Genomic DNA, 17,533 nt, shown 5'->3' on the forward strand with positions numbered 1-17,533 from the left:
TGTACACTGTGTATTGGTATGCGTTCAGGGAGCAACACAACAGGGCATTGGGATAATCAGTCACTAGACTGCAGGTCAGGGTCTTGCACTGTGGGGACCATCCATCTGAACCCAACAGCTGCTGGGAAACGTGGTGGGAGGAACAAGATGAGAGGCAAAAAAAAGGTGAGGAGAAAGAAAAGAGAGTGGTGAGGTTTACCAGGTAGAGAGGAGAATCAAGGAGAGGTTTTTAAGAACAAACAGTCCGAAAAAAAAAAAAGAAGAAGCACACAATGAATGAGAGGAGGAGTATTTCGCGAGCTGAAGCTATGTGGTCATTTTAGCTCAAGGTCAGTTTGGGTGGGCTGAATTCTCATAAGGACATAACCTTGCTCTTTGCACTCAAACAAGGTAACAGTTTTCACATTGAAACACATTCTCCTTGACCTGTATTTTTTTGCCTGAAGTTTACACTCAATGACAATGTGCATTTTACTGTGGCTACAATTTGCACGAAAGGAGAAAATGTGACAACAAAATCATTTTCATTTGAAGTGTGTGCTCACTTGTTGTTTGTGGTGTAACATTTCAACATTTACTTGTTAAGGACAAAAACAAAAACAATCTTTTTTGTGGCTTTAAAATCTACAGGTGCTTGGTTGCATTGGACACACAAATGAGATGAGATTGCTTAAGCTTCATTCTACAGCCACAGCAGGTGCTTTAAAATCAATTATTAGGCAGACAAATGTCATCAAACCCAATTAGTTTCCTGCTGTGTGATTTATGTTGGATAATAAAAACAAGACATAACCAAAAACATCAGCTGCAGCATTGACAGCATTTACTTTTAATCAGGCTTGCAGGCGGAACTATAAACCCTGGCTACGTTTAAAAAGAAATTCAGGCAATACCACCCGAACAATCGTTTATGACTGCGGGAGACTTGTTTGAGGGAGGTCAGGGGTGGCAAGGAGGGAGGGAAAAGAGTAAATAAATAAGTATTGCAAATAATCTCCTCTGATATGCTGTTGTCAGGGTCTTTCATGTGGAGGCTGAACTTGAGGGCATAGCTTAGCTTAGCTTGAGGGATGGTATTACACATGCCCGCTGATCGGGAGCGATGTGTGAGAAACGGCCTTGTCACTCGGTCTTAAATCACACTATTGTAGGCAGATGAAGAAAGTTGCTGCAGAGGAAAGAAAAAAGGGTAGAACAGACAAGAGAAAAAGCACATGGGAAGAGTGGTTACCAAAAAAAAGGACTACACATGAGAAGGGGGACTTAAGGCAGTAAAGAGAGACAGACTGTAAACTATGGTATTAAAGACAGTGTAAGAAAAAGATAAAAGACAGCTGTGGCCAGCATGTAAGACACGTCGTGACATAACCCAAACCTAACCTCTCTTGATGTGGAAGTGGAGATTTTTTTAAAAAAGGAAGTACGTGGGTGTCAACATATGTGGATGGGGAGCTGTGCCTTTGATGAGCTTAATTTATAAATGTGGTCATATTATATTTGAATAAACCCTGCGGGCACTGTGAGTGGGTGTCTGTCAAAGATAGCTATGCATTATTGTCTTCAGTGCCGTTGAATGAGGATGCAAATTGAGTACAGCAACATGTGTCCATTTATATGTACTTTGACGTTGAGTTTGACATGACGAGGGTGTATGCCCAGCCATTTAATTGTTTCTATTTCCCCCTCAGTTGTTTGCGTAGAATCACCTGCATCTCTCCCTGCCATTCTCATCCACCAACCTGCCACCAAATGACATATTTATGCCATGACAAAAGCTGTCAATTACATGCTTCACTTATATAAACAAATACTGTATATGCAACTGCATAAGCGATGGTGTGCCCCAATTTGTATTCTGGAGCTAATCTGTGCAATGACGCATTAATGGTAGTTTTCCCCGGATAAATATGAAAAGATGGTTAGTGGTAAAGTCAACTTTTTAAGGCATTTTGCATTTAAACCCACACATGCTGTCAAGAAAAAATGTATATAAAATAAATCCCAAAACAATGGGCAACTAAAATGAACAATAAGACATTTTTAAAATGCTTAAGTCTCCATTAAAAAAAACTGCATATCAAAAATCAAATAAAAGGATCACAGAACTAACTCAGCAGCCTAGCCTGTGTACTCACTATATAACCTAGCATATCGCTGCGTCTTGAAAGCGTGTGGGTGTAATCACTGTTTTCCTTAACTCTGCCAGTCCGGAGGGAAATAGAAAGTCATGCCTCATAAAATGAAGCCACTTCTTATTTGCTCTGCCTAGCTGGACATGATACTCAAGTTTTTAAAACGGGGCGCAGTAGGGAACGCATCCTGGGTCGTCTTGTCGTGCTTTGTCATTGCATGTGTTAGGCTAATTACAGAGGGACCAGTCTTAATAGATTTGGTGGCATTTTAGTGGCTGCTTTGGTCTGTTATGAAAACATACCATAACTATTTTTTTCCTTTTTTAAAGTTCAATTCAGTTTGTGCATGGGCCTGAAATTAAAAACATCCTTTTAAACATTCCTTAGAGCTGGCCACAGTGAAATTAGTCAACTGGCAAGATGAAAGAATATAATGTGGTACAACCACTGTGCTCAAACCCATATTATTATTTTTTTTTGTTGTTGTTGTTTTTCTTTTTAAACTCATCATCAGTAGCATTCTCATGTCAGGAATGTCTGTTTTCACCAATACTGAGAGAGAGAATATGGAATGGCAAATTTGGTGTGAACATGCTGCTTCGGAGAGCTCATATCTATTCTGCTTGCATTCTTTCCCATAACAAGTTTATTGTTGTATGGCTGGAATGTAAGATAAATATGAATGATTCTTTTGTTTCCGTTTCTTTAATAATGTTGCTCTTCTCCACAGAGCAGAATATCAAACTCACACACTCAAATGAAACTAGGGACAGCTATTATGGAGAATATAAACATCCCTCCCCTTCCTCCTTCTCTTTCACATTTCTGATAAGAATCATGGGGAAAGAGAGAGAGTAGACAGCTCAACAGCCCCTTTCTTTTGCTTGCCACACACTCCCTCCTTTTCTAATTAACATTGTGCATGTTGTCAGGCTTTGTTTAATAATGCATGATTGCTATCAGCAGCAAAATCCTTTGAATGAAGTGCCAGTGAATAAGAACACAATAATACCACCAGGGGCTCAGGAAGAAAGACAAGATTGTTTTTTTCTTTCTTTTGTAATAAATGTTCAATGGGAAGCATCAGTGCTACCAAATGCATGGAAGTGTCAAAGTGCAGAGTGCAAAGCTTAGTGGTCATGTTGTGGATAAAAGGGCAAAGACGGTTCCACCTCTAAGAAGTGTCTTTTTGTTTTCATTTGAACTTGGGCAGTTACTTTAAAAGTCCATGTAGTTATACATACATGCACAAAGAGTTAAAAAGGAAAAAAAAAAAAAGCTGTGGTATCTTAGCAAAATCCATTACCAGATAATGCAGATAAAAATGCCCCCAAGAATGTTATCTGCAGATCAGTTTATCTGTACAAATTAACACAACAAATCAAAACCAAATCCGATTGATTTGTTGGTGTTTTTTTTTTTTGTTTTTTTTTTTATGAATCAAGGTTTTGAAAGGCGCTGATTGACCGGTGCTTACATTGGCTTTTTGATGTATTTACTAAAATGGCACAGCCACTTGGATGCCTCTCTAGTGTGTGTGTGTATGTGAATGGGTGTGTGCATGATGGCCACGTGAATAGATGTGAGGAGGGCTGCCAAGCACCGTTCTTTGTGTCATATCATGTTATTATGCAAATTAACACTTCATTAATTAACTCAAAGGCAATCATTTGGATTTGGAGGGATAGATGAGTGAAATAACAAGTGGCGGAGACGGACAGTTGTACCTGCACTATGTATGGATCGCATTCTATTTTTTACCCTCACTCCCAGGTTCCTCAGTCCAGTTGATTTGAGTCAAATTCACAGTGGCAACAAACACAGCTCATGTGAAAATATCTGTAATATATGTCTTGTGTGCTCAAATTTGTGTATATGTGCACGCATCTGTTTGTAAGACGCGCGCGTGTGTGTGCTTGAGGTGGTGCGAGCGGGGAATGAGATTGCCTCAAATTGATTCCCTTCGCCACACATCCCCCCACTAGTGTGCTTGCTGCTTGCCCTGCAGCGCTTGAAGACAGGTAGTCGTGTCTATCTCCCCCCCCCAACACAAATCGAGTGTGACAGGTGTGCTATCTTCCCGTCTTTTCTGCCGTTTAAAGCCCACAGAAATCAAAGGCGGCGAGGTAAGAGCGAGAAAAAGGATGATTGGTAACAGGGAAATGAGGCACTTTGTCATCGTTGGGCCTACTGATTGGGCTACGGGGTTGTTTCTCCTTTTTTTTCCCTCCTTTATTCGGTGGCGGTCCAATTTGCAGATAAAAAGTCCAATAAAATATTATTTCTAGCAAAAGCATGAATATGCAAAGTTGCTGTTGCTTGAATAGGGACGTTCTAAAACTGTCGAACTCAAAGACTTTGCGGTCTCTGACAAGTGTGTGTTTAATCTCATGGTACGTAAAATATCTGAAATGTCATGGCACACAAGCCGTGAACTGGTCCGTCTCAACCAAGCGCCGCAGCTGAAACAACAGCAACATCCTGCAGTACAATGCAGGCAAACTTGCGAGCCTACTAAGTACAGTATGTCTTCAAAGCTCGCACACTCGGATTAGCCGGGAGCTGTGTTACAAGCTGAAGACTACCGCAGAGCATCCATCACTAAGGATCAAGCTTTGGCTTAAACAAATGGATGACTGGGGATAGGCTTCTGCAAATACTAGCTCACTGTATCACATTGATTTTCACAGCCATGTTGTGGCTCTTTTTGATAAAAGTCTAACACATTAATGGCAACAATTAGACACCGTCTTATCTGGTTTTAATACTTTGACCGGCACTTAAAGACAAAATGTTTCTGTGTGTGTGTGTATGTGTGTGTGGTAAAGAAAAACAACCTGATAAAAAAACATTTAGGCTCTGAGAGCTAATAAAATAGTTGATGTGGACTAAATGTGGTGTAAGAAATATAAATTATTGCTTGAATTCTGCTTGAATTCTTGAGATATCGCTGAATTTACAAACTTATTTACCAACTCCAAACTCAAGTATAAATAAGCATTCAGTTTGAATGAACATGCGTCGATTGTTTCTACATGTGACAGTCGTTCCTCATGTGAAACACTCAACACTGATCTGAGGATGATGTAAAAATGTACTCTTGTTATGCAGCGTTTTTTCTAATTGGTGTTCGTGACTAAAGCTGTGAAGACAAAATCTTATTACTTTACCCTTTCATCAGTGTGGTTTCTCTTGCTCTCTCTTGCACTCACTATCTCTCTCCCTCTCATGCACAAATGCACACACATTGTGTGAAGTGACTATTCCATTTAGAGAACTGTCAGTACATACCCCGTGAGCACATCAGCCTCTTCCTATCCTCTGTCAGCTCTAGCCGAAGCTGTGTGGGGGTATGTCAAAAATGTGCAGGGATAGATAAAACCCGTGGAGCCAAACAGCTTTGTTTCATTCACCCGCTTTCTCTTTTTTTTCTTCCCTCCTCCTTCCCTCTCCCTTTTCCTCTCCCTTCTTTCCTTGCATAGGCTGTGAATACCCTGCATCTGAGAAATCAGACCAGACTGACTCACAGGGCTCTGTGAGCCAGTGCCACTGAGGCTGCCAAAGCATGCTGGTGCCAAGCTGTCCCACCATGCACAGGGCCAGGCCCACGCTGCTGCTGCCACTGCTGCTCGTCCTGGGTCTGCTCCTCCACCTCGCTGACTCTGAAAGTAAGTGAACCATTGGCTTTCTTTTGGGCCTTGAGTGTTGTGCCCTGCTGAGTTGGGGAGGGGTGGCAGAAGTGGCATTTCTTTTTTCGTCAATTGATTGTGTCAAAAAAAAGTTACATAAAAAGTCTCAATATAATAAATGTGATTAAGAAATTTCACTCGACAAAAGTTTATCAATTGTTTTCTAAGGCCTGCTTTGGGACACATTGAGATTAGGGATGAAATATCAAATCTGTATTGGTTATGTTAATAAAATTGTTTGTTTCTAAAAGACATGAAAAAAAAATAGGTACTTTCACATTTGCATCAAAGATATGTTTAAACATATCAATATCAGGATCCTGTGTCAGTCAAACTCTGGCAAATAGTTTTTCCACACACATGTAAGGACACACCAACGCACAGACACATCCCTATGACATTTATCTCCTCATCTCCCAAAAGCTCAGGTCGCTATTTTTCAACTTTTTTTTTTTTTACCACAAAAACTGTCTTGTGAACCATAAACACTCAGGCCTTTCCCGAGAATCTCATGATGAGAAGTCTTTGGAATTGAGTTACTTGACATCAGACACCTGTCCATTGAAGTGTGACAACAGTTTTCAAACCTCATTGAGTTCTGGTCCTGCTCCACAGCACCCCTTCTTTGCCACCTTCTCTTTTTTTTACACAAAGATCCATGAATCATTAAGCCTCTGGAGTCACAGAGGGATGAATAAAAGTTTTATTGCTCCCTTTGCACCAACTGAAACCCCCTCAGTTCAGCTGAAGATCTCTGAATGAAGGGATCTTTCACCCAAGGTCATATACAACGGCGCCACGCAAAGTGAAATTGATGGGTGAGAATTTCAACTTTGTGCTTGAGAAACATTCCCTGCAATCTGCTCAAATGTGTTTTATTTTTCTTCTCTGCCTACCGCTACATATGTCTCACAGCAGGGGAGAGGCAAATGGAGAAATGTATTCCTCGTTTAGCCCCCATTTTATGTGCAGCTCTAGAATTTATTGACACAATTTAATTACGGGACCCTCCTAAAACGGCATATATGGTCGATAAACGTTATTGTTGAGGGAGCTGTTGAGAAGCTATCTTCTCAGAAACCACCGTCTTCCACAGTTTAGCATAAGCTAACATCACAGCACTAATTGAGAAAGAAAAAAACCTCTCCTCTGATCACTGTATGTCCAGACATTGCAGAGTCACATTGGAGTGCAGACAGCAGCCCCCAAATCTTGACACCTCTTTGCTTACCATTCCCCAAACTCCCCCATTAATTTCCTTCCTTTGCCTGTTAGCAGCTGCTGATGCCCCCCATACCCTACTTAGACAGCTGTGCCGGGTCATCATTTCAAAGCCAAAACAAACTTATCATTGAGGTAGCCACAGTTGTTGTCTGTTAATGATCAAGGGGGCGTGTGGGGGAATCACCAAGCTCACAGGGATGACCTGTGTGCCTGAAGTCAGAACTGATTCAGGCTCAAGACTCTGTCAAACTCAAGGCCTGTGGGTCGCATCGCGAAAAAGTATGTTATGGCTTTACAGTTTTTTAGTACCACACTTCATCAAATTAAATGTGGACTTTGAAAACACAGAGCCAGAAACAGAGGGGGGTTATAATGGGGGCTCAGTCCCTCAATTGTATTTGGCTCCCTCTCTTTTAGCTTTAAACATCTAGTAAAAATTATCACAGCAAATTATTGGCTAATATACACGTGACGACAGGCCTGTTTGGGCTTTGTGCAGGAAATCAGGCAAGACAATGGAAAATCATTTGTTCGGCAGTTTTTGTTATTTGACCTCATCTGGCCCTTGACTAGGATACAATTTTTAATTCCGGCTCCCTCTGTTACTAAATTTGACACCCCTGCTCTACTTAGTCCCTGCCTGCTCTCCCTCTTGAGCATGCTGTTCCTCTCCATCCAAACTCTTTTTTATTGTTTTGTCATTTGCCTTTTTTTCTACTTATTTGCCGTTTGGTCTTTTCTTTCTATTGCTTTTCTGCCTGCATTTTTGTCTACAACCCACCTTCACCCTTAGCTGTTTGGAAGCAGTGCAATAGCCCCTCCCAACAACACAGAAGCTCCTTAATTTCCTCTATTGTGCTGCTGCATATTTGTAGGCAACCCAGACACTCTGGGGTTCTCTCTCTCTCCCCATCTGTGATTCTCAATGAGGACCAAGAGCTCCACACTAACCCCCTCGGTACTTTAAATCTGACTGCAAAGGGAAAGCTGCCCTCTGTTGGTGCTCTGGATCCATTTGGGTATGAGGCAGCCTCTGGCTGTGGATATGGTAGAGGATATGAGACATGCGGGAGCAGAAAATGGCTGAGTCGGCCTGCTTAACAGATGGCACGATGCTCATAGCCAGTCCCACTCGCTACCCCATACAGTGGACACAGCAGCCCTCTCAAGAAAAATGCCAATCAGGCCGCCCAGTAAACATACATTTTTGTTAATTTGCTAATTGAAATGCCACCAAATGAGACCTCTATGTAGCTGGGAGGAACATAATAGAATACTTTTTTTGTGTAGTCATTTCTCTTTATGGTCTGTTGGTGTGTTTTCAATTCATCATTGTTTTTTCTTTGGCCCTCTTTCTGGTTTGCTCTATCTCATTTTTTTTTTTCCCCTTCACCCTGTCCCCCCACTCTTCAAATGTGTCCCATTTAATTTGTGTGGCAAATTGGGCTTGGCAATCGCTTGAAAGAGGAGCATAATTGTCCCCAGTTAGCCAAAAGGACAGCGTGCAACAGAGGAGGAGCAGAGAGGCAACAAACAATGCCTCTGTGTTTTGCTGAACGGTAATGCAAAAAGGAAATATCGAAGTATGAGAGGAGTATTGGAATTATTTAACATTTCCACCTGGTCAGGGAGGAGGCAGGCTGAGACTTTGCTGTGTATATTGGCACTTAATAACTTACCTGATCGTTTCACACTGATATGAAGTTAAAACAAAGGTTTTCCACAGGATCCCTTTTGTGATTGAGTCACAGTCTGTACACATCAACTATAATCATTGAGCTAGATTACCAGAATTGGCTGAACGGCAAAACTGCCCCCCCTCAAAGAACACACACATATAAAAAAAATTACTGAAGAAAACAGACTGACAATCTGCTGAGTTACATTTGTAGGGGGAAAATCACTTAAAAAGCACTCCTGCCATACTACTTGCTGTGGTGGACCATGTCATATCCTGGCCTTAACGGTCTTTAACTGATTCCTACCATTAACGGTGGATGGCATGGTGGGTCCCAGTGAGCCAGCACGCTTCACTTAAACATTTAAAATGGGTATCGACAGGCTCCACCAGCCTCTCAATACATTAAGATGTTGACACCTGAACCCAATTTCTCTCACTTATGCCTATTTACAGGCAGCTGTGTATACAGAGGCATGCACATGCGCACAGCATCCACGAGCATCTAATGCGTGTGCAATCATTCTGAGCCAGCATCGGTGAACAACATGAGTCTAAAACAGCAAATTGCATATTGATGCAGCATTTTTGTTTGAGCCACTGCAGTGTGCATATAGCAGGGGGAAATGACTTACTCTTCAACTTAAATGTATTTATGTGTGTTCAATAATTAGAGATATTCTCCCTCACCTCTTTCACAGAGCTAACATTGGATTCTTATCTTTTTTTTTTTTTAATTGCTTAACTAATTAGACAACACAATACACCTATTGGGCATATTGCTCTATAAGTAGTGCTTTGGTTGGTAGTATTTGCCAGTTTGATCTAATATTTTGTGAGATCATAAATACAATTTCTAGTGTTGGCCGGATACTGGTACAGTGAGAAATCACGGAGAGACATGTTGAGACAAAGAAGTACATATATAAGAAGCTCCGATAGAGACAGTGACAAACATTATCATAAAATGCAACAAAGCAATTACGTTGTTGACACATATAAAGATGAATGGAAAAGTCACAGATTTGCATGCACACATACCCCATAACAAGATCACCTTGTAGCAAGTCCAAGAGCTAATGATACTCTATTCCCCAGATGACATCAGGCTGTAATGTGTGTTTTATGCATGCCTGGCCTAATATGAATTATTGTAAAATAGTGTAATATTTGCATATGAGCTTCCGGGCGGTACTGGAATTAGCATTTTTACAACAGCTCAAATTAAATCCCTCTGCTTAATTTGCCTGCATGCTAATTTGATTTAAATTGACGCTATTCTGTTCCCTTTTACACTCATACCCACACAGTGCTAACATAAAACCCACACACACACTAATTCAAGTACATGCACACACATGAACACACACTGTGTACACTAAAGAGCTGTATCCCACATGCACCACCCCACACATTGCTTGCACTGAATTAGACACACTGATAAACAAATAGAGCATGCGTGCTTATGCAGCCACAGAGAACGATATTTAAGTGAGAGGTGAACAGAACTCATAGCTGTTTTAATCCAACTTTAAATCACTGCAATTTTTCAGTCTGCCAACTCGTTTATCATTTTGCCGGACACTGCTCAAGTGGAAATCTCATTGTTGGCTCCACTCGTTCATTTCAAAATGTGGGTTCCAAGACTACATCTTTAAAACCAGAATCAACGTCTCCAGAGACAAAAGGGTTTACATGATGTTAACACCTCGAGTATATGTGGTGAGAACACCTTTGGCCATCTGTGCCAGCACTTAATTACCATGCCAATGTTTGGAAAACTGGTAATATGAGGAAAAAACAATGTCATCAGTGCAATGCGAGATGTTTCTAGCTCACAGGTTGAACAAAATGAGTAGTCATACTGTTATTCTTTGGCTAAAAAGGCCTGAACTGACTCATTGTCAACAATATGCTGTGCAACTATGTTTAAAGGTTGTATCAGCCCCATGATTAACTCCATGAATGCTGATTTCTCTGGCAACTACTCCCAAGTGTATTATTTAAAGCCATTAGTTTCATCTATGGATTGCAGTAATTTTGCTGTGCACTTAGACCACAGAATCACACAAAAGACAAGCAATTTTCAGCAGACTTCTGACCCTCCCACCAAAGAAAAGCAAATAGTCACATACAATATGGAGATATTGTGCAGGGCCAGATGCCAGTAATTAAAGGCAAGCCCTGTGCCTCTAATGCTATGTCTAAGTGCACTTATGTCTCCAAGACACATCGACTTGAAAATGGTGGGGCAATTCCACCCTACTGAACCAGTCATGTCTCAGAGTGGGAATATTGACAAGACAAAAGCACTGTGTGAGCTAAACTGCAAATCCATTTGAGTGGCAATCATCAAAAACCCAGAATGCGTCATCTCAAAATCCATAGTTTTTGAATACCTCTACATGGAACAACAGTGTCTATCTATGATATGCATCTAACACCACCTTCACTGTCATTTAGCAATTTAAATGGCAAAAAAACAAAGTTCATGTCTAAACTAGACTATGTTCCTTAACTTGTATTCTCCTTTTTGCACACATGCACAGACAAACACAAACAGTACCTAGTCGCATGGCTTAGAAGTTAGGATCAGTACATTAGGTGGGAGTATAATAGCTGCTGTTTTGCATCTGTTTGGCTTACACTTGGGTTTGAGTCTGGCTGTGTTGGCATATGAACTAAATTTGATCACCATTAATACACTGTCAGTGAACTGTGTAACAGCACCGGCATTTTATGACATTGCCACAGTGACGGTGCAATTAATAGATTAATGCTGTAGCTGCAGCAATGGGATTACTGGACCACTCAAGTTTGAAATACATCAGTGCTCACTGCATAGATTATGTTTTACTGGCGTGTACAATGAAGAGCAAGAGTGCATATCAAAAGACAGACGTTAAACAAAAACAGACAGGAAGGTCACAGTCATAGTGGGGATAGTCTGAATTAAGATGTTTTTAAACTCATAGACTGCAACAGCAAAAAAAAGATTAATTAATCCTTTTACTACAAATATTAGTCAACATAACACCAACATGCTTTTTTTTTCCTCTTTCACTTTTATTTGCCGTTGACCTTAATGCATTCTCGCTGTTTTATCTCCCGTCCCTGGACTTGAGCACACATTGTATGATTTTTTCGGTGATTATGAACAGAGTGTGGTTTCAGAACATGTTGATAAGTATATGTCTTTCAGTAAGATACCCTATGAGTCAAAGATGACATACATGATGACAGCGCCTGCTTGATGGTAGGATTTATTATAGTTGTATAATTATCTTTTAGGATGGGATGAAGGCCGATTGGCTTATAACATTTTTGGCATTACATATACTTTCAGCGGGAGCTCTAAGGTGTACAGATAGTTTCCTTCCTTTTCATTTTTATAATTGGCAAGCACACACTGGTTTAATCATAAAAGGTGTGTTTTTTCCTTTTCTTTTTAATTGTGTTAACTGCTGAATTTGTCCGTATACAAGTGTGTGTGTGTTTGTGCAAGTTAGTCCATGTGGTTAACACCTGGCCCTAGGCTGGAGCTTTTTGGTCTCACACCAGGGGTCTTGAGAGTGCGAGACATTGCACTGATTTTCAGCGCAACACATTTGTGTGCCTGTGGGGTACGTGGAGATTTTGCAGTGGGGTTAATGGTCTAAACCATTCATCTCCATGGAGTGCCTCAGGGCAATCTCTCAGTCCCAGCCAGAAAGCTTAAATTCCCACCTTCTTACCCACAGCACTCTCCAGTACTTGATGCCGATTGGGAATCTTTATGCCCTAAGCTCCTCTTGTCACAGATGATTTACATTTGGTGGAGTGATGGAGTGAGTGCTCAAAGTCTGTCTTAGGAGAGCCGTCTTTCTCACCTAATACTCTTCCACACGCTACATCTGTCACTGGCCTCTCACTTTATTTGCTTTTTCGCTTATTCACTCATTAACAGTCTCTTTGGCATACACACACACAGACACATGCGCAAACACTGTGCAAACACTCCCTCTTTGGCTCCTCTGCACCATCTAGTGAGTCATGTCATTTGAGGAGCAGAGATTTATTGTGACACACAGCTTTGGTGCGGTTTATTAGTTATGGCAAATGAGAATGGAAGCTGTCATTGAGAGGAGGAAATGCTCTCGCACACCACAGCCAGACCAATGGGCTTCTCCAGTTGAAACAAAGCCAAGCTCTTGTTTCTAACGATGCAGTACCCATTCCATCACCGGCTGGAACTTGTACAATGCTTTCCCACACACACATATACAAAAACAAAATTACCTAAGGGTCCCTGGACATTTATGATTGTTGTTCATAAAGCACCGATCACGACTTCTGTTTCTCTTTAGCTTTAATATTCCCTTGATACTGTCTTTCATGCCACTTGACATTCTCTCATCAACAAATTAATTGCTACAATCCTTTTCATGACACAAGGCACAACTGGAGATATTTCAAGTCAGGGATAAATAATTTATGCACAACAGAGAGGCATCTTGACACTTGACAATATTAATTTGCCTTGATTGGCAAAACCTTATCTATTTTTCTACCATAGACCATATGAAGGTAAATATTCAGTCGCACATACAGTATTTCATCACAAAAACATACATGGGTTATGTTGGATTCCCTCAATTTGCATTCATCTGTTATTCAATCATCTCTCTACTTTTACGTCTTCTTTAGTCTGATAGTACGAGAGAGTATATGACAAGACTTGATGTGGATTTCTATAAGCACGCCTTCCAAAAAGGACTTTCCTGCTCTATGCCCTGTGCCTCTTGGATCTAGGAAAAATAGCACATTACCAGGGAGACTTGTAGTGATTCCATTTTACTGGCACCTTCCTTCCACTGCCTGTGTAAAACCGAAATTTCACACTGCATGATGTGTTGCCTCTCATTACACAGTGCCATTTAATTGGCTGAGTTTTCCCCCCGTTGTGATTATTCAAGGAGTGTTGTCTGTAGAATGGATAAGCTGTAGTTTTGCCATTAAGTCCCACAGGGGCAGCCTTATTTGTGTCTTTGGCCAAATTATGCCAAGTCCAGTGGGAGGAGAATGAAAAACTCGGGAGACATTACTCAGTGAACAAGGTTACTGGACAGCCTGGTTAGACATGATTAGATAAGATACTCCCGATAAAGTGACTCCTGATACTGCAAATAGCTTTTCATCTTTATCCGATGTAATGAGCAGATGTTCTTATAAATACATACAAAAACTAAATAATGGCAGATGATTTGAATTATTGTATGATTGTATACAGCAGTTTAATGTAGTCTTGCATGTATAGTTCACATACAGTAGCTCAATGTGCACAGAATATGATATTAGCTTCACTCCTCTGGCAGTAAAGGTAACACATAATAATCAGATCAGTATGTACTGTATGTATAAAAATAGTATTGTGTTCTCCACACACATACTCCGCATCTAATGGACCCAAGAGATGGACAATATGGCATATCTGTAATAATATGCTTTCATTCGCCATTACTGCCAAGGAGCACCACTGATCAGATGGTCTGGAAAATCCACTTTGACCCATGCTAAGAATAACTATACACCGTGATGTCTGCCTCGATAATGTGCTATGTGCACATTATATATATATAAAAAAAACAGTCTTTCCACAGAAGACAGTCACAGTTATGGGAAAGACACTTTGACTATAAAATAAATGAATGCAATGAAAATATGATCAGCAGTATGTGTTTAAGCTGCCAGAGTCCTGAAATAGCATAATACAATGAGCCACTGAGAGATTAAGAAAGTATATGGAAAATTGTGAAACATGGGAGAGGAAGAGCTTAATTGTAGATTGACTACATCATTGACTGATTGACTGTCAAAGGCATTCAAACCATATGAGGTGGTATTAATGGAGGAATGGGAATGCTAATTTGGGATTCAGGGATTTATTTTTCACAAGAGTACAAAGGTATTTTAGAAAAAAAAGAAAAATCCATGAGCCGACAACTTCAATCCTGCTATTGTGATTAGGCTCCTGACATTTAATGAAACCAGTAACTATGATATTAGCTGTTCACAATGCACCTAGTGTATGATAATTTCCCCAATAGGGGTCATGTTTACAAACATGCACAGCAGCATCTTGGTATGTTACTGGAATCTCATTAAATCAAAAGCTACAGATTATCTCATAGCAAGAACGTCATCAGTGACAGCAAGTGCTAGTGCTTCTCACTAATCCTAATTCACCAACCAAGTTGACTGAATGACCAACTGTGGAAAAATCCAATGGCAGACAGACAGAACGTTATTAGTAGGAACATCTTTAGTGTTATAATGTATCTGAAATGTAATCATGAAAATCAAACGTAAACAGATAGATATTGTAATTGGAAACATATGTCACTTTTTGATCATTTTGACTTTTATCTCAAAAGTTTTGCTGTTAAATTTTAACTCCAACCAACTTCTTTCAATGTTTGAAGTCAAGGCTGTAAGGCTACATGAATTAAGTGAGTTTGTATTTGTGTTGACAGAATGTCATATAAATATTATATGAAACAAAGACTAAAATGGAAAAATAATGCAGATTCATACTGAATTGTGGGTAAAAAAAACAAAAACCTGAGCAGCTAATGCAATATTCTGTTAAAGGCAATAATGGGAGTCACAATAACAGCAAACAATAAAGGAAAACAGAATTTTGAGAGTGAATTATTATCTTAGGAGGACTGCTATCTCATGGAAGACGGCCACTTTTGTTTGCCATGCTTCATTGTGCGGCATCTTTGTAATCCATGAGAGCCTCTACACAGCATTCATGGTGTTTCATCACTGGCACAAAAGCTTGACTGACATTATTTGAGATAGTTTGTTTCAGGTACAATGGGGGTAATAATTTGGGCAGCACTGAGAACAGAGAGCACTAACAGTAAGTAAGCAATATTACTGCCAATGATAGAATATTAAAGGAAATTGTTCAAAAAATGCTGCACAAAAAGCTACAAATTCTTTTTAATTTATAGCCCATTTTCAGCAGTCCACCACCCCCACATCAGGTATTGGCTTTTGAGCCCTAGTAAACGACAAAGTTTGGATTTTATACAACTGCAATAATAAGCACAGAATTATATGTTAAGTCAAGGTTGCCTGTGGTAACAGCTAGGGCTGTAATCAACCAAAGAAATTCTTGGTCGACTGAAGCCCTGAAATTTCGACTCAAAATCGAACATAGGAGCTCAGCTTCGCGGCTGAGACACAGGCCGCTGCCGTTATAAAACAAATCAATGATTATTAGACTAAAACATGAAATATGCTAATTCTGATATGATCATGGACTCAAAACGGACTGAGCAACATAACACAGACAAGTCAGCTTACCGTTTTTATATGATATGTTTGTATTAGAGCTGTGATATGGAAACTGTCGCTGGCAAACTTTTCACTTGACTTTTTTATCGCCATCTATTTTGGTAAAATGCTGCCACACTGCCAATGTCTTTGACATGGATGTTAGAGGAGGACTGACTATAGCTCAAAATTAAATAAAACTACCGGACGTACTCTATCTGCCTCTTGTGGGTTAGGCTAATCCAACATACTGAAAACAAGGGGGGTGTTCTCTGAAGACACACTGTTACCTGTGGAACAGGTGTGCTCTGAAAACACCCCCATTAGCACTTGGTACATGCCTCCAGATGAGATCAAATTAACCATAGACTCTATGAAATTAACACGGCAACAAGTCGACTTATCAGAATTTGAGTCGAACCAGAATGTATGGACTCATGAATAGAGCAGTTCGATTGGGACTTTACAACGCTAGTAACAGCATAACAAGAGAAAAGAAAAAATTGAGTCGAAGTCACTTAATGAGCAAAAAACTAAGTCAAAGTGGCCACATACTGGCACTAAATGTTGTAAAAACGCCTCCAGAAGATTATACAACTGCAAAAGAGAAAATAGTTTTTCACCTTCCACATCTACTTCTTTTTATTCTTCCCCTAATACATACACAGCATGTGCTATTGTTCGTGCATGCATGAAACGGTATTCACATTTACTGCAGACCCACTACTGCTTCCAGCTGCCTCTTTTCTCCCCGAACACAGGGCTTCTCAGACAGCAGATATTTCCATTGTTCTACATCTGTACTAGATTTGGAGATATTGAATAGGTGATAATTAAATTGTCTACCCCAGCTTGATATGGATTAATAATTGGTCACTAAAACACTCCTGACATTTTGCTGTATTGACTCAATATTGTTTGCAGCACTGTGTCAATAAATATGATGCTTGGTATTCTTCATTTTGTCCCTACGACACTGATCAAAGTTTTGCCTAATAATTAAAAAAGAAAAGAAAAAGTGATCCATTATTCAATGTTTAGGCATTACTATAGAGATAAAGTATTTCCCTGTAATACAGGAGTTTTTTTTTTCTTTTTTTCACAGACTCATTCACTCTTCTTTATATATAATCAGTGCTTTGTCAAAATAAAAATAAACCATTATGTGCTATGTTGTTCCAAATTACGCATGGAGTAAATTGTTGGACAAAACAACAGCACCAGTAGGAGAACTATAAATACTGAGATGAGAAGGTGGTATTGGCATCATGCCACATCACTGCATTGACTTCCTCTTTGCCATCTGTGAGTCTTCCTCCACTGGCATTGTCACAAAAAGCTCATGTGTGTTATTCACCTTTGTCCTTTTTTGCTAGGTTTAATTAGGTTATTTACTTCAGTCTCACCTCCTAGTGTTTCATGATAGTGGGCACCACTGATAAGGCTTCACACAGGGCAGGGGAAGATAAAAAGTTAGGACAAAA

The 17,533-nt window shown here is 40.1% G+C and overlaps 1 protein-coding gene across 34 annotated transcripts in view; it reads left to right on the plus strand.

Moving 5' to 3' along the window:
• The window catches only part of LOC122766725 (receptor-type tyrosine-protein phosphatase delta-like), a 315,856-nt gene that overhangs the window by 220,873 nt on the left and 77,450 nt on the right, over positions 1 to 17,533 (plus strand). For all 34 annotated transcript variants that reach the window (XM_044021823.1, XM_044021830.1, XM_044021826.1 and 31 more), the window contains one exon: positions 5,615 to 5,800. In XM_044021823.1, coding sequence (XP_043877758.1) covers positions 5,698 to 5,800 — 103 coding nt within the window. In that variant the 5' untranslated portion in view covers positions 5,615 to 5,697. The remainder of the gene's footprint in view (positions 1 to 5,614; positions 5,801 to 17,533) is intronic.

This window comes from Solea senegalensis, linkage group LG3 (genome assembly GCF_019176455.1).
Source record: "Solea senegalensis isolate Sse05_10M linkage group LG3, IFAPA_SoseM_1, whole genome shotgun sequence".
Lineage (NCBI taxonomy): Eukaryota > Metazoa > Chordata > Actinopteri > Pleuronectiformes > Soleidae > Solea > Solea senegalensis.